This window comes from Vipera berus (assembly GCF_964194415.1).
Source record: "Vipera berus genome assembly, chromosome: 6".
Taxonomy (NCBI): Eukaryota; Metazoa; Chordata; class Lepidosauria; order Squamata; family Viperidae; genus Vipera; species Vipera berus.
Window position 1 is genome coordinate 72,452,817 of NC_138208.1, and position 18,501 is coordinate 72,471,317.

General features: G+C 42.8%; 1 protein-coding gene across 2 annotated transcripts in view; it reads left to right on the plus strand.

Moving 5' to 3' along the window:
* Positions 1 to 18,501, plus strand: part of AGK (acylglycerol kinase) — a 56,895-nt gene that overhangs the window by 14,316 nt on the left and 24,078 nt on the right. For both annotated transcript variants that reach the window (XM_081330763.1, XM_081330762.1), the window contains exons 4-8: positions 4,132 to 4,207; positions 7,106 to 7,198; positions 7,969 to 8,001; positions 12,900 to 12,994; positions 16,434 to 16,503. In XM_081330763.1, coding sequence (XP_081186889.1) covers positions 4,132 to 4,207; positions 7,106 to 7,198; positions 7,969 to 8,001; positions 12,900 to 12,994; positions 16,434 to 16,503 — 367 coding nt within the window. The remainder of the gene's footprint in view (positions 1 to 4,131; positions 4,208 to 7,105; positions 7,199 to 7,968; positions 8,002 to 12,899; positions 12,995 to 16,433; positions 16,504 to 18,501) is intronic.

The following is an 18,501-nucleotide window of genomic DNA, read 5'->3' on the forward strand; positions in this document are numbered from 1 at the left end:
TTTCTCTTGATTAAGTATTCCATGAATCCGTTGTATTATATTACAGGCACCTAAATTGCTGTCTTCCTGATTGATTCTCTATTTTGGTTCATGAGCTGTCTGCCTGCATCCTACCAACTTAGCTCTCCTTCGGGTTATAAGTGTTTTAAGAATCAATCCATACATTCATTACATGAAGGTTTATGGTACCTTGGTTAGTTTTTTGCTGACATACTGTACTTCTGGAATGCCCTCTCTTATCCAACAAGTCTGCAGAAGTTTCCAAAGTTGTGACTGTTTTTTTTCCCTTTAGTTTTTTTCCCCCCTCTTCATTTAGCCTTATTTAGCCTTGTGTTTCCTACTGTTGCCAAACACAAATGTATAACAATGATTTTTCATCACAATCTCTGTGAATCACGCACAAGGGTATTGCATCTGTGCAGACACCCCATCAGAATAATTTCTAGCTGAGTCTGGCCATTACATGCAAGGGTAGGTTTTGTTTCCACTCACTTCCTTTTCACTTGGGAATCAGAACTAGCTGAATTTCTCTTCCCATCTTTTTTCTTCTTCTTCAGCATCTTCCATACCTCTTTTGTAGTCTACTTTTCTGCCCTGGAGATTCAGTTGGCTGTGACAATGCCTCTCCATCAATTCTGTCTAGTAGCTGTTAATGTTTTTGTTGGGAAAATATAGTTTCCTGTTTCCCTCACCTTCCTGCTAATAAAAAAGATCTAATGCTGGTGTTCCACAATGAGTTAGTTTGCTTCTCAAAACAAATCAACCCAGCAAGTACATAAGTGATTAGACTGTCACTTTTATTGCAGGTTCTGTAGCTTTACACAGAGAAACCTGAGATCTCTCCCAGAAAGTCTGAAAAAATATTCAAGATCTTCTCTTTGAATGATAGGAATGATACCCTAGATAATTATGCATGGGAAAGTACCATAGACCTCTCAGTCAGTATTCGAGATGCTGACTTGTCCCAATGTTCCTGTACTAGCAGACGTTTTTCTTACCAATTTATCTATACGACAGACTACCACTGAATTTCATAGTCATCCTTTGAAACAGGGCAAGTACAAGAAAGAAATCTGGAGTTTATAAACATTTTGTCAAAACCTCGTCTCCGCCGGGGAAATACAGGCACTCAGGAAAAACCACGACGAAGCACGGATGACTGCAGAGAGCACCTTTAATATCAGGATCTCCAAGCATTAATAAAGTCAGCGTTGAGAGCCACACGCCCTCAACGCACCTTTTATTCCATACCTGTAACTAGGTAGCAGCCCCACCCCTAGGCCCCACCCCTCCCCCGTGCAGACCAGCATCCGCCTGGCCTGCGTAAATACTCCACCCCCCTACTCCTTCAACCCACGCCCAGCTCCCTCCACCGGCACCGTGCTTCCCAGCGTGAAGGTAAGTACACGCCCACCCCCCACCTAACATCCTGAGCGTGCTCCCCGCCACCACTGCATCTCCCCGCGCCACACCCATGACCCCCTGGCAGCCCCCAAGGTCCGGGCGCAGCTGTTCAGCACCCCGCGTTGCTGCCGGCGTGCCCGCAGTAACAGCCACCGGGTCCGTAAGACCATCGCCCCTAGCACCAACCGCCAGGCCATCGTCAGCTCCAGAAAGTGTTGTGCTGCTTCCGCGGGCATCTGTAGCTGTTCTGGGCCGTCGCTCAGCTGACCGAGCTGCGCGACCGTCAGCAGCCATCCCTGGCCGCCTCTCAGCTGCTTGAACGACACGGGCCCCGGTAACAGTTTCCGCCCGCCTGTCAGCTGATTTTGCCGGCGCGGACCGTCTCCCGGCTGGCTGCCCCGGCGTAGCCTCCCTGCAGCCACTCACGACCGCCCTCCCCCGCCTCTCAGCTCGCAGCACGGCCGCGGGTCCGGCGCTCGTCCGCCAGACAGCTGGAGGGCGTGGGCGCGGCTGGGCTCTCGGCGTCGCACGGCTGCTCGCCCGCTGGACAGCTGATGAGTGTGGGCGTGGCTGGGCTCTCGGCGTTGCGTGCCCGCTCGCCCGCCGGTCAGCTGGGGTCTGCGGGACGCCCGGAGTCTTTGACGGCCGCTGATCAGCTGTCGGGCGCGGCTGCGGCTGTTGCTGAGGGCTGCGGGCTGCGGCTGAATCCCTCTCCCGGTAAGTATGTCGAGCCCGAAGGGCTCGACACATTTCTTATAAACTCAGTACTCGCATTCTGTACTGGATATGAGAAACAAACTCAGAAAATTTGGGCATTGGTAGCTGTTGGTATTGGCAAGAATGCAAGATTTCTGTAATTTTTTTCTAGCTTTTTGCTACATGGAAGGTGTTTATGTTTTTGAGTCAGAACTGTAGCGAGAAAGGTATGCCCAACTCATCTCAAAAGTTTGTTAACAAGTTAAATAAATCAGAATCAGTGCAGTTGCTAAGTGAATCATGTGGCCAGATCTGGTGAATCATTAAGAGAATCTGGCTTTTGCCATTGACTTGACTTGTTGGAACCTAGCTGGCAGGATTGCAAATGGTGATCCTGGGATTGACCCCCAGGAACTGCAAACATCATAAATACATGCTGGTTTGCCAAGCATTCAAATTCTGATCACATGACTGTGGGGAATGGTGCAATGGTTATAAGTGTGAGGACTGGCTGTAAGTCATATTTTTCAGTGCCATTGTAACTTTGAATGACCCCTAAATGAAAAGTTGTAAGGCAAGGATTACCTGCAAAAGGTATTTTAATGAGGCATCTGTGCAGGAGTCTTACGATAAGACTAGATAAAATGATAAGAGTTAGTTATTTTTTGCATTTCTGAATTGCCCCTCTTTCTCAAAGAGGGACTGGTGTCAGCAGAAAGATTTTATTAGGACACCAATTCTGGTCTTCGTTGCCTTTTCTAATATGACTGGTTTTAGCATTTGGCGACTAAAATGTGCCAAGATCCTTCCCAACCAATTAGTTAAAAGACAATGAAAATGGGGAGAACTCTAAATTTTGTTCTGAAGCTTCAGCAAAAATTTAAGTGGGCTATACATTGTGCACATCCCACATCTGTGTTATCTGTATCGCCCCTGTGATTGACATTTAATAGATTGTCTACTTAGCTAAACTGAAAATTTAACCTAACTTCTTAAGAATAGGAGAGACGCCTCACATCATCATATTTAAGAGTATCTAATCTTCATTTTAAACTAATGAAAAGTAGTACAGTAACACAGAGAGGGTATTGTTTTAGGACTAGGAAGATCCACATTCAAATCCCGGCTTATATAGGAAGATTACTGGATGACTTTGGGCATTCACTCTGTTTGCTTATCTTATCTCCCATCAAGAAGTTTACTAGGATAAAATTGTGTGGACTTTGGGGAGAGGAAGTGAAGGAGCAGATATGGTGTCCTAAGATGCACTTTTGTTTTCTTCCATTCAACCCCTCCAGCTTTCTTGGTAAGGTTTTTCATAAGTGGTTTGCTATTGTCACCTTCCTAGGTATGAGAGAAAGTGACTAGCCCAAGGTCACCTAGATGGCTTTGTGCCTAAGACAGGACTAGAACTCACAATCTCCCAGTTTCAAGCCTGATGCTTTAACTACTACGTGAAACTGATTCTCTAAGACAGGGGTCCTCAATCCCCAGTCCGTGGACCTGTACTGGGCCGCGGCATGCCAACAGCCAGTCTGCACAAACAAGCAAAGCCCCATCTGTGGGATGCAGGCAGCAGACAAAACCACGCACTCTCCGGTCCGTGGAAAAACCTTTCTCCACAGAACCGGTCCCTGGTGCCAAAAGGTAAGATACTCTTAGGACAAGATAAAACCATAATTTAATAAATTAAGTATGTATGGTTTGGTGTCATCATTTCTTTGTTAATCTCCTTTCCCACAGATTTGTTTTTATTGATGGGAAGTGTGAATTACAGGGATTTTAGAGCTATAGACGGATGACTCATTTTACATATAAAAAGAAATGTCAAATAGCTACTGGGTTTAACTGATAAAACAAGACCGGTTCTCTTAGATGATGGCTTCTGTTTGGTTTCCTTGGCTGCTACATTTTGCTAGGGACATATTGCACATTGCATTTATTATTATTATTAAGAATTTGACATTTCTGCTTTAACACAACTGATTTGAATAAAAGCCTCCTACATTATCTGCACTATTTCCTTTCTAGCAAAGCCAGGACTCTTTTTGAAAAGAACGCAGCCCCAATTCTCCACTTATCTGGTCTGGATGTGACTGTGGTAAAGGTAAAGACTAAAGAAAGTTTTGCAGTGTCTCTTCCTGGGGAAAAAAATATCCCTCTTTTGGTATATTTTAGCCACAACCCAGTTTTTCCTAGGGGAAAAAGGAAAATAAATTCTCTAGTTGATAATTACTATTTTTTTTAAAAAAATAAACCATATCTTTTTAAGGTAAAAGCTACCGTATATACTTGAGTATAAGCCGACTCGAGTATAAGCCGAGACCCCTAATTTTACCCCCCAAAACTGGAAAAAGTTCTTGACTCAAGTATAAGCCGAGGCTGGGATCCGCCGAGTGGCTTTCAGCACTGGAGAAAATGCAAAATCGCTCGAGACCAAACTCGAAGGAATCAGCTGCCGGTGGGAGCGAGGCGATCCGTGCGGTCCCGTGACAGCCAGTCGGGCAAGCAACGCGAAGAGCGGCAGGGCTTTATTTTTGCACCGTGGAGCTCCCCCTCCCCCTCCTCCCAAACTCCCCCTCTCTCCCCCTTCCCCCCACTTCCCAGAGCTGAATACAGGGTATTAACCGGCGGCGGAGGCTTGCAGAACAGCGGATCGAGCCTCTGTCGCCGGCGGCTGGATCCGCGCTCCGCAAGCCTCTGCCGCCGGCTGGATCCGCGCTCCGCAAGCCTCTGCCGCCGGCGGAGGCTGGAACCGTGCTCCGCAAGCCTCTGCCGCCGGCGGAGGCTGGATCCGCACTCCACAAGCCTCTGCCGCCGGCTGGATCCGCGCCCCGCAAGCCTCTGCCGCCGGCGGAGGCTGGATCCGTGCTCCACAAGCCTCTGCCGCCGGCTGGATCCGCGCCCCGCAAGCCTCTGCCGCCGGCAGAGGCTTGCGGAGCGCGGATCCAGTGGGGGGGAAAAGCCCTTTAGCAGGATTTTCCTGCATGCCGGCGGAGGCTGGATCCGCGCTCCGCAAGCCTCTGCCGCCGGCGGAGGCTGGATCCGTGCTCCACAAGCCTCTGCCGCCGGCTGGATCCGCGCCCTGCCAGCGGCAGAGGCTTGCGGAGCGCGGATCCAGTGGGGGGGAAAAGCCCTTTAGCAGGATTTGCCTGCATGTCTCAAGTGCTACCTAATGTGCTTTCAGCCTCAGTCGGCCACTCCACATTGTAATCATGAAGGTAGCTCTCTAACGGAAAGGAAAGGGAAGGGAAGGAAAGGGAAGGGAAGGGAAGGGAAGGAAAGGAAAGGAAAGGAAAGGAAAGGAAAGGAAAGCCCACCATCTCTCCTCTGCCGCTCGCTCTCGCCGCTCCAGCCCTGGCGAGCCAAAGAGACGAAAGGCCCCGAGCGATAGGAAGGGGATCTCTGCCCTAGAGCGGGAGGGGGGAGGGAAAGGGGGGGGAGGAAAGGCCCGATCGCTTTGTGTTGAGCTGGTTCAGCTCCGCCGGACTAGGCGGGGCTGCGGCTCCCAGCTGATGCCGCTGCCGCCATCCAAGTCCGGCCGGCAAGAACTTTTTTTCTCCCCGCCCCGCAGTGACGAGTAAAGCGCGACTTACTTCCTCCTCCATGCCCACGTCGCCTTCTCGCCCAACAATCCCAAGTAAGGGGCGGCCTCAGAAAGGGGCTCTAACTTTCCCCTACCGCTCGAACTTATCTTGGAGAGGAAGGCAAAATTGGGAGAGGGAAGAAGAGCGAGGACTGGAGCAGCGCTTGCCCGGCTTCTCTCCCCTGCAGGGAGCGGCGGGGTCGGTTCCGCCTCCACCATGTTCTCTCTCGAGAGCCTTGTCCCACCCGCAAAGCGCCAGCGCCGCTGCCGCCGCCCCCTTCCTAGCCAGCCCTCAGCCGCTTCACAAGCACCTGTTGCCGGCCCAGTTCTATCAGACCCGCGCGGCGCCGCACATACTCCGTTTACACGGCCCCCGTACTTCCCCCACACGTCCCTTCTCCCACCTCCTTCCCATAACGGCCTCTACCTACCGGATGGCGCCTCAGCTCCCCGTGTCCGCCGCCGCCGCCACCCTGACCAAACCCTCTCTGCCTGCGCGCGCCCTCCCTCCCTCCCTCCCTCCTTCCTCTCTGTCTCTAGCTGGGCGAGGCTTCCAGCCGTCGCCGTGACGCTGCACGCCCAGCTTCTCTCTGATTTCCCTGGCCCAGTCCAGTGATGCTTGAGAGGAAAAAAAAAGCGAGCGGGCGGGCGAGGGGGGAGGGAAAGGCGAGAATGACCGCTTTGTGTTACCTGCCATGAAACCAGTCCTTGCAGGCGTCGCACTCTATCATGAAGTGGGTTACATCGTAGGGCAGCCAGGCAGCGGAAAGAAGCAGGCAGGCAGGGCGCGGAGGTCCGGAGACCTGCCGACGTTTGGGGAGGTTTGGGGAGGTGCGCGCGCACCTCCCCAAACCTCCCCAAACTTCGGCAGGTCTCCGGACGGCGGCGGCTTGGGAGAGGTGCGCGCGATCCCGGAAGCACCGAAGCCTCGGCCGCGCGCAAGTCCTCGGTAAGTTCTTTTTTTTTGTTCACTGGAGTATAAGCCGAAGTGGATTTTTTCAGCCCAAAAAGTGGGCTGAAAATTCGGCTTATACTCAAGTATATACGGTAAGTCTTTAATTTTTAAGGATAGATATAATATAGTATTTTGGAGTATCAGTTATTTATCCCAACATGCAGGCAGAAGACTTGGTAATTCTGCTTTAAGAAGCAGAATACACCCCCACCTCAGAACTGCTACGAAGTATTTTGAGATTGGTTAAGAATGGTATTTTGGCTCTTTCAGAATATATTCATTTGGAAGGCTTGAGTCTGGTGATGAGGTTGTTAAAAACGAAAGGAAGGGAAAAGGTGAAATTGTTAAAACTGTTCGGAGTTAGCATTGTGAAGGTTGTATAAAGAATATATTGCATGGCTTTTCATTTGAAGCAGAAGAGCGTTAAATGCAATGTGTTTCTGTGACCTTTCTTGTTAACTCAGACAGATTATGAAGGGCAAGCAAAGAAGTTGTTGGAGCTGATGGAAAACACTGATATGATCATCATTGCAGGTGGAGATGGAACAGTGCAAGAGGTACTGTAAGAATTTTTCTACCCATCTTTTCTCCAGCACCTAATCTATATTGAAAACAGAAAAACTTTTAATTTTTGATCATAAGTTATATGGAAGCTTTGGGTGATTGTAAACTTTTAAGTTATCACTAGAAGAGATTATCTGTTCTCTAAGTATGCAGATTATCTCAACCTATGGGCTCATGTACACAAGACATGTTCAAAAACTCTTCTTCATGTGTGTGCATATTTGTGTTTAAAAAATATACAAAGTAAAGTCCTTCCTTCCTTCCTTCCTTCCTTCCTTCCTTCCTTCCTTCCTTCCTTCCTTCCTTCCTTCCTTCCTTCCTTCTGTCAAGTTTCCGACGTATGGGCTTTTCAAGTGACTCTGAGGCATTGTTTACCTTAAAAGTCCTTTATTAGCCTAATACACTGGCAAATGCTTGCTCGAAGGAAGCTGGAATCTGAAATCTCCGCCCCTTGCACAATATAATTAAACACAATTCTCCACCTTTCTAATTTTGTCATTAATCATATTCTCCAATTAATTTAAAGAATCAGCTTCCCTTCCATTAGAAGAACCGCCAAAGTCTTATCTTCTTTAGAGAGACAAATGGCCTTCAAAGTGCATTCCTACTCTTCCCTCCCACCAATTTTAAACTAAAACAATACACAAGTCTTAAAGCAATACACAAGTTTAACATATGAAATAGCTACTTCTTCATCTCATGTCAAGCAATAACATTCAATGTTAGCAGCGTTGACACCTTCCTTCCTTTTCTCTCTTTTCAGGTTATAACTGGGCTCCTCCGAAGAACAGATGAGGTAAGGTATATTTTTCTAGTGCAAATTTAATTCCAAAATTCTAGCCATCCTGTAATTTTTATAGTCGGTAATTATTACTTGTTAATATTAAATTGTAAGCCCTACTAATTTTTTGGTGTTTCATCTAGTTTTTCATCAATTGTACCTGAAGTGGTAAATTTGTCCCCTGTCTTCCTGATTCTTAATGATGGAAGCGGAGGCTGTTATCATAGAATTACATTCCACATGTGAGGGAGACACAAATGGAGCCCAGATGCTAGTATTTCTATGTGCAGAAGCATTGCTTTTATATGAGCCATCATCTTCACTTTGAAATGAAACAAAGTGGAAACTATTTATCTTATGGAAAATTAGCCTTTTGTTTTGAAGTTGATCAGTTTTTGATAAGCTTCAACTAAATATAACAGAATCACAGAATATCTCGTTGTACTCATGAGAAACTTATAATCAGAACAGGAAGCTACCATACAGGCAGATCATAGCAAAACAAAATGGTTCCAGGTTGGCAAAGGAATGTAACAAGGCTGTATCTTCTCCACTAATTTAACTTATATGCTGAATATATATTAAGGGAATCTGGATTGGAATAATCTTACTGAGTGACTTCCACTTCTAATATCAGTCGAGAAACTGGAGGATATATGGCTTTATATCAAGAATTTCAGCTTATGTATTAACGTAACTTATTCCATGTTTTACTAGAATTTTACCCACCCCCCCACCCCCAACAGAGAGGAGGAGGCATTTTAATGATTCAGTCAAATATTTGAAGGGATCATTATCAACTAGAACTAAAAAATTGCTGTGTAGAGGTATGATCAATGGAAAGACAAAAATTATATTTTAGAATTGATGCAAACAATCATATTTCAGTTCTTTTAAAAAAAATATAGTTGGGGGGAAAAAACTGCCCCAAAGTTATAGCATGTTGGATACGTTCACCACTTTGAGTTATTTGTAAAAATAATAAAGGCAGGATACAAATAATTAAATAAATTATGTTGTGGCAGCTTACCAAAGACCATTATGAAGTCCTTCCATCTATTCCACATTACCTACACAGTGAAAACATTCTTGGATAAATAAACAACGGGTCAGTGACAGAGTGACGGAGAATATGTTTCTATCACTCTAGCACTGTTTCACACTTGAGAAGTATTTACTTTGTATGTCTGGATTGCCATCAATGGCAGGATTACACAACAACTCTTTGTGTCTTGAGAACGGTATGTTAAGAAGCAGCATGGTATCCTTTTGGATAGATCCTATTCTTTCTATTGCGTTATTATGATGCAAAAGTGAGATTCAAGTGGCAGTAAAAAACATTTTTAAGGTATAAACCAATCTTCATTAGGTAGCTTTAATGGCCTTAGTGCAAGTTAGTATCTGCTTTAATTTACCAAAGATTATAGGATGATCTTAAAAAGTGAGGATTATCATTTCAATAAGCTTGATCAGAGTTCGCATCAGCACAAACTACCGTATTTTTCGGACCATAAGACGCACCTGACCATAAGACGCACCCAGTTTTTAGAGCAGGAAAACAAGAAAAAAAATATTCTGAACCAAATAGTACCAGTATACTAAAACAGGGCTTTTCAACCTTTTCATCCATTGTACCACTTTTAGGACAAGGCAATGTCACCCAGCAACGTGTCAAAAACTTGACCCCCCCCCCCAAAAAGGAAAAAAATTATAAAGTACAGGTAGTCCTCGACTTACAATGATTCACTTAGTGACCATTCAAAGTTACGACACTGAAAAAAGTGACTTATGACCATTTTTCACACTTATGACCGTTGCAGCATCCCCATGGTCATGTGATTTACATTCGGATGCTTGGCAATCGATTCATATTTATGATGGTCACATTGTTCCAGGGTCATGTGATTGCCTTTTGCAACCTTCTGACAAGCAAAGTTAGCGGGGAAACCAGATTCACTTAACAATCATGTTACTAATTTAATTTCTCTCTCTCCTTCTCTTTCTCTCCCTCTCTCCCCCTCCCTCTTTCTTTCTCCTCTCCTTCTTTCTCTCTCTCCCTTTCCTTCTTTCCCTATTTTTCTCTTTCCCTCTATTTCTCCCTTTCTCTCTCTCCCTGTTTCCCTCCCTTTCTTTCTCCTTCTCCCTCTCTATTTTTCTCTTTCCCTCTATTTCTCCCTCTTCCTCTATTTCCCTCCCTCTTTCTTTCTCCTTGTCTCTCTCTCCCTTTCTTTCTCTCCCTCTTTCTCTCTCTCCCTCTATTTCCCTCCCTTTCTTTCTCCTTCTCTCTCTCCCTCTTTCTCTCCCTCTCTATTTTTCTCTTTCCCTCTATTTCTCCCTCTTCCTCTGTTTCCCTCCCTTTCTTTCTCCTTCTCTCTCTCTCCCTTTCTCTCTCTCTATTTTTCTCTTTCTCTTTCTCCCTCTCCCTCCCTCCCTCTCCCATTGTCCCTTCCTTCTTTCCTTCTTTCTTCCTTCCCTCCCTCTTTGTCCTTCCCTCTCCGCGTTAGAGCAGTACCTACGGAGGCAGCCCTGCGGCCCGGCTTTCTCTTGCAGAAGGCAGGCTGAAATGGAGCAAGGAATGCAAATCGCCCGATCTCGCTCTTCTGCGATCTCCTCTGCTCGGTTTCAGTTTCTCTTTGCTACAAGACAAAGCAGGCTGAAACGGAGCGAGGGAATCTCCCTTGCTTTGTTTCAGCCTGCTTTCTCTTGTAGCAAAGAGAAGCTGAAACCGAGCAGAGATCGCAGGAGCGCGAGATCGGGCGATTCGCATTCCTTGCTCCGTTTCAGCCTGCCTTCTGCAAGAGAAAGCCGGGCCGCAGGGAGATTGCAGGAGCCAATTGCAATCTCCCTTGCTTTCACTTGCGGAGGTTGGGGCTGGCCATACGGATCACCTTCGGACCATAAGACGCACCCTTGTTTTCCCCCCCACTTTGGGGGGGGAAAAGTGCGTCTTATGGTCCGAAAAATACGCTAATTTTGTTTGGTGCTTATATGTTCTTGATGCTATATGATAGAGGTGATACATATTCTTCTCACTTTCCCAGCCACTTGGAAAACGTATCTTGTCCTTTCTCCTATTTCTGTGAAGGTACCAAATTGTACATTGTCACTGCTTAGGAACTTCCTCCACATCTTTTTTTTCCAATTTTTTTTTATTAATTTTCTATTATTACATTTGAGTAGTGCTTAATAAACATCATGTTGTCTGGGTTAATTTGTTTGCTTAATAATACAAGTTACATTCTTAGTCGCTACCACTTTTTTTTTATTTTGATGAAATAAATTCCATGTTTGAAAATATTCTGTATCTTCTTTCCCTTTGATCTTCAGTGTAAGTCTGTCCATTTCAGCCCAGTCCAATATCTTCTTGATTATCTCTTTGTCTAGTGGTGTTTCTTCATTCTACCGGTGCTGAGCAAATGCACATCTTACTTTCTTTTTTAGTGGGTTGGCATTAAAAGTATTTCTCATAAATATTCACTCATTTTTTTCAACTGTACCTTGTATAGTAAAATGTCACAATATTATTTCAGTGTAGCCCAAAACTATTCTGTGCAATGGTATTCTGCAAATGCTGCAGATCCTAGTCCCATGTAACATCCTGTCTAATTAACTCCCTGGTCAGAAAGACAAGAAATCCAGACTCCCCTGTTGTGAGGTAGGAGGAGAAAGTCAATTGAGGAAGGGGACTGCAGTAGAGAACTTAATAATAGAAAAATGTGTAGGCAGAAATCATGAAAAACCATAATGAAATAAATTAGATTTTTGAGAAAGGGTGACACAAGCTGCAATAATCTGCAGAGACTCAGGATACTATGGTTACCTGGTTATTAAACTTGATTTGCTATAACTCTTCAAAGAGCACAACTTATGATACTGTAAGGGGACTTACAACAGTTCATTTAGTAACCGTTCGAAGTTACAACAGCATTGAAAAAAGCGACTTATAACCATTTTTCACACTTACGACCACTGCAGCATCCCACAGTCAAATTATCAAAAATTTAGATGCTTCACCACTGACTCGTATTTATGACAGTTGTCATGTGATCCCCTTTGGCAACTTTCTGACAAGCAAAGTCAACGGGGAAGCCAGATTCACTTAACAAGCGTGTTACTAACAACTGCAGTGATCCACTTAACAAATGTGGCAAGAAAAGTCATAAAATGGGACAAAACTCACTTAACAAATTTCTCACTTAGCACTATAAATTTTGGGCTCTATTGTGGTCATAATTTGAGGACTACCTGTATATCCAGAGAAATCGGGACTGCATTTGAAACTTCAAATTCTAAGCCATGACTCATCATGTGATTTTTTTTCTTTTCTTTTCTTTTTAATCAAATCACTTCTGTATCCATACTGTGTCCCCTTCTGTTCTTTCCCTCTTCTCCAGTTGGCAGAGATAAAGGACCATTTGTAAATCTATGTGTTTAAAAAGAGTTGGTTAATTGTATATTCATGTTCAACCAGTTTGATTGCCAGGGGGCTGCTGAACTTTCTTTTTACTGGGAAAGATGCTTTGAATTACAGTGTTTATTTCTGTCTCTACTTTGCTTGGATACCAACAAGGCATAAATGTTTCCTCTATGGCCCAGATGCTACCTTCCACTTTATTATCGATAGCTGGTTCCTAATGGAATCATACGTTGATTAGGGCCTGTGTGCCAGCTTTTCATAACAATGCGCCTAATGATTACCAAAGCGTGCTTTGGAACCAATTAACACTTGGAGGGCTGTCAAAATAATCCATTATTCTGAGCCATTCTTTCCTACAGTCTCTCAGGAAGTGCCTGCCTGTTCCATTCCATGGAGAAAAAGTGGAGGAGGGGGAGATGATATTTAGCAAAATTGTGCTCCGTGAAAAATGGGAGTTGAATTAAGTTGATGCGACTTGTTTTGTTCTTGTTCCCAGGCAGCTTTCAGTAAAATTCCCATTGGATTCATTCCTCTTGGAAAGAGCAGCACTTTAAGTCATATACTTTATACTAAGAATGATAACCAAGTCCAGTAAGTATGAATTCATTGATTGAAAGTCCATTTACTTTTTCAGTACTTAAAACAGTATATTTCATTTTTAATCTATTTGTATTTTAAAAAGTGTTTTGCAGATACAGTATATGGACTCTGTTACTTTTCTAGCAATATTATGAAATCGGTTGCTCTGAAAGCGTTCCTATCTGTTGCTTAATGAAGATACAAATCTCCATCTGAACAGCTTAAAATCTATTACGAAGATCACACTAAGTGATAATGCACTTTATTTGGTTTTTGCTTGGCATGTTTTACAAAACCAATCCACCCCTTCCATCACTCTGATCCCAGCTTGGTGGTCTTGCTGAAGCCCTCCTCAAGTTAATGCCACTTCTTTTTGTAATAAGGCTGATGTCATTCATGATTTGATTAGGGATAAAGAGGGTATTACTGACATAAGTGAATAAAGATGGAGGGAGATGTCTGAAAAAGATCCACCTGATTTCCATCAGCCTCAACTCCAAGATGTCAGTGTAGGACAGGGGTAGGCAACCTCAGCTCTTTTATGACTCATGGACTTCAACTCCCAGAATTCCTGAGTCAGCTAAGCTAGTCATAAAAGAGCCGAGGTTGCCTACCCCTGGTGTAGAAGAATGATTCTTCTCTATCAGGCAACCCTGACAGACACTTAGACTCAGATGATCTGATGTTAGATTGGGAAGACTTAGAACAAGCTGGAGATCCTTGTGTTGTCTGGTCCTTTCAGCTGCATAGTGGCATCCCTGCCTAACTGTTCAATCTCACCTCTGGATTGACAGCTGAGGCACCTAGGCTGATTGGTTGGGTGATTTCAATCTGCTGTCCCTAGAATTGTTGTGAGAAAGTTGAATGAATGAACCTTTATTGTCAAAGTACAACCATGTATACATTGAGATTGGCTGAGCCTCCCTTCATGCCCCCACCCCCAACTTACAGTGACATAAACCCTCCATCTTATTACACCGTGTGAGCTAATTGCACAACACACCGGCCTTGCAAGTCAATCATGCATAAAGTTTATAAAATTATTTCCCATTCAAAAGCCTAACAGCCCATGGATAAAAGCTGTTCTTCAGCTTGTTGGTAAGGCTGGCTATACACCTATATCTCCTACCCGATGGTAGGAGAGTAAAGAGATACCGTCCAGGGTGTGAGTCATCCCTGAGAATTTTCCTCACTCTTCCAAGGCAGCGAGCCCTGGCAATGTTATCCAGTGGTGTCAGGGGACAGCCCACAATATCTTGTGCTGTGCTTACCACCCTCTGTAATGCTTTCCTATCCGTGGCTGTCAGACCAGCATACCAAACCACAATACAGTACGAGAGGACGCTCTCTATAGTAGACCGGTAAAAGAGGGTCATTAGCCGTTGTTCTACCCTGTTCAGGATTTCAAGGCAGCCACCAGAGCAACCATGGGCTTGTCCAAATAATCACAGGCCCAATGTGTTGGGGATTGGGGGGAAAAACATTAAGTTTGGTTTAAATGTCAGAGCAACTCAGTTTTGACATGGTCATGGTCCAATGGTGGGAAAAAGATACAGGCCACTTCTGGGTGACTGGGGTTGGCTGATGCCACAAATATGGAGACATGTCAGCCTTGCAAGATAGCCCAGACAAGAAGCACACCTTAAATACACTTCTTGTTGTTGTTAGTTGCGAAGTCGTGTCCGACCCATTGCGACCCTATGGACAATGTTCCTCCAGGCTTTCCTGTCCTCTACCATCTTCTGGAGTCCATTTAAGCTCACGCCTACTGCTTCAGTAACTCCATCCAGCCACCTCATTCTCTGTCGTCCCCTTCTTCTCTTGCCCTCAATCTTTCCCAGCATTAGGCTCTTCTTAAATACACTACCTCTGCTTTATTGTAATGTTACATTAACAGAAATTTGCAAGTCTGAAAGTATATTTCTCACCACCTTTGTAATCCAAGAAACTAGGGAGGGTCAACTTCTGAGACATTTGCCACAGACCTATTTTTTTTTCTACTGACTCAACTGCTGCTTGTCTGACCATTGTCTGGTTTTGACTCTTCCTCTTGTCCCTCAAGGTCATTCCCACATACCATTACAAGAAAAGAGCAACTAAATTGGTCCACACCAGGCTTTGGGTTTGACGGTTTTCCCAGCAATTGGAGGGTATTTCTGTCTGGAGCCTACTAATGTTTAGAATAGGAAAGCATCAAGGCCTCTTAAAGCCTTCCCTTTGTGTTGATCACGAGGTTGTCCTTGGTTTTTTTGAATTTTGGAAAATAAGATGCCAATGAAGATGCCTAGAGAAATAGTTCCAAAGGTGCTTTTTTCACAAGGCAACTGGACTTTCTTATTTTTTTCTTTGAAGACATTTTACTTCTCATCCAAGAAGCTTCTTCAGCTCTGACTGGATGGTGGGAAATGGCAGGATTTGTACTCCTTGCAGATAGCTGGTCATTTGCATTCTTTTAATCAGTTGTTGAAGCTCCTGGAGGCTTACCTGTGTTGTCAGAGTCACCTGAATAGTGCAAATGGGGCTTAAACGACTTGCTAAAAAAATGCAAATGGCCAGCTGTCTGCAGGGGGTATAAATCCTGCCATTCCCCACCATCCAGTCAGAACCGAAGAAGCTTTTTGGATGAGAAGCGAAACACCTTCAAAGGAAAAACAAGAAAGGAAAAAAGCACCTTTGGGACAACCATGACTTTGATTACTGAGAATCTTCATGGACATCTACAGAAACAGTGCTAACGTAAGTCCAGTTAGACTCAAGAAAGAAGCAGTCTCCAATTCCCAATCCTTTCAAACATTCCAGAATGATACTGAAGTTCAAGGTATTGAAGTTCACCAAACTATTTTGCAAAACTGGAAAGTTTGCAGTCCCTGTTGTTGTTGTTAGCTGCGAAGTCGTGTCCGACCCATCGCGACCCTATGGACAACATTCCTCCAGGCCTTCCTGTCTTCTACCATCTTCTGGAGTCCATTTAAGCTCACACCTACTGCTTCAGTGACTCCATCCAGCCACCTCATTCTCTGTCGTCCCCTTCTTCTATTGCCCTCGATCTTTCCCAGCATTAGGCTCTTCTCCAGTGAGTCCTTCCTTCTCATTAGGTGGCCAAAGTATTTGAGTTTTAGCTTCAGGATCTGGCCTTCTAAAGAGCATTGCAGTCCCTACATACCACATAATGGTAAGTGTTAAGTTCCAACACCTTTATTTGTTTGCTTGTTTGTTCAAATATATTAGCAGACAATTCTAGAAGTTACTAGGTTAGGAGATGCTAATTATATCAGGCTTGGCTGACAATCACTTGAGCCTAAGGCCATCAACACTGATAGCAAACTTTTCAGCATAACACTTTTCCAGAAATGCTATAGAAGATGTTTTAACTGGAGATAGATTTTAATATGTGTAAGGACTATACACTATTGCTTGACTTCTATATTATTCTCTATTTTTTTTCCTTAAGATGTATCACTGATGCCACATTGTCCATACTGAGAGGAGAGAGAGTTCAACTTGATGTATTGCAGATCAAGGTAGCAATATTTCATTTGCAAATGTTATATTTTTGAAAAGTTATTTTGTTTCTACACCTGCAAATTCTTATTTTGGATCATATGCCATTGTGATTACTTGTTTTGATAGAGCCAGGAAATATAAAATGGCTTTTTTAAGGTCTACAAAAGAAATATATTGCAAAGGAATTATTAAGGGATGCTTAACATACTATTATAATGCAAATTTGATAGATAGATAGATAGATAGATAGATAGATAGATAGATAGATAGATAGATAGATAGATAGATAGATAGATAGATAGATAGATAGATAGATAGATAGATAGATATAGATATGAAAAATACAGTTGCCTTCACATAGACAGCATAAGGTATTTGATTGATTATTTAGTTAGGCAATTCTGCTTTTAATTTTTTGGTTATTGGTGCAGATAACTTTGTCCACTGCCAAAACACACAAGGATTTCACTTTGTGAAGCATATCTCGCTATCTTTTTTTTTAAAGAAAATTTTATTGATTTTCCAGTTTTACATTTAAATATTTGAAAAGCAACATGGTGGCTGGGTTGGTCAATAATTCAGTAACATACAAACAAGTTTAGTACAGATCTCAAACTATTAAATTAAATGTTTCCTCTCTTTGCCTCTTAGTATTTACTGTCTCATATTTAAATTAATACAATTCTTATTATATCAATTAAATAAAAAATAACTTTCTTACATTTATCAATAATTTTTAGTTTATACATATCCTATATTCAATCTTTTTAGACAATGTCCTGGTTAGTTTTTCCCATTTTTTAATTTCCCATTAATGTTTAAATTAAATGTTTAATATTTATAATTTCCAGATTTAAATGACCCCAATTCCCTTTATCACAATTCATCACAAGATCTAATGTTCAGGCTACACGTCTTATCTACTTGAATTCTCACCATCTACATGAACTAATTAATAATACAATATAATATTCTTATTTTCTGGTAAATATCTTAAATTTAATAACCCAAATTTCTCTTATTTCAACATTTAATATTTCCTCTCTTTTTCTCTTTATATCTACTATCTCATATTTAAGCTAATAATTTTTTATTATTACAAAAACATATTTATTACATTCATCAATAGGTTTTTAGTTTATATATATCTTAATTACCTTTACATTTGACCTTTATAAGCAAATCAATATTCAAATTTAACTGTTAATATTTATACTTCTAAGTTTTAAATGACTAAAGTTTTCTTTATCTCTACTAATAACAGTATCTAATATTCAAAGTACACATCTTATCTATTTGAATATATTCTGTTTTAATTCTCATGAGTAAGTCAAAACCCCGAATTTCTTCAGTCTTATTGTAGCTTTCTTTCTTTGCCAAATTGTCTTCCATGTCCATGCTTTTGAGTCATCAAACAAATCTCCCTGTATTGTTATATATATATATTGTTTGACGTAGAAAAAGCCATTCAGTCACCATTTTTTTGAGAGGACTAACAAATAGTCTCTCTATTTTTCCATCTCGATGTAGTTGTCCTGAATTGTTTGTCTTCTCTTCAGTCTGTTCTTCTTCTTGATCCTCAGGTTCCTTCTAATTTATGTAGAAAGTCTTTTCCTATTTCCATATTGTCAGTCCCTTTTCTGGGTTTTCCATTGACTGTGTTTGTTGATCAGTTGAATCTTCTGTCATGATACTGTATTTAATTGTTCCACTTTTTCTGTTATATTCTGTGTGGTTGATTTTTTAGTTGTAATCAAAGCTTTAGTAGTATCTTTAGCTTACCTGCTTCATACAGTGAAAATAGTAGCCTGAGAGGGAAGGGAAGGAGCAAGAAGGAGGAAGAAGAGGAAGAGAATCCTTTTATTTCAGCAAGGCACATCAAGCAAAGTTGCTAAGTAATCTGTGTTGCTTTTTGCTCACAAAATTAAATGGCAGCCAGTTGCAAAGATGGAGCTAAACCCTATTTGCATTAATTTATTATAATTTATCAGTCTTTTCTATTGGACTTGTCAAGG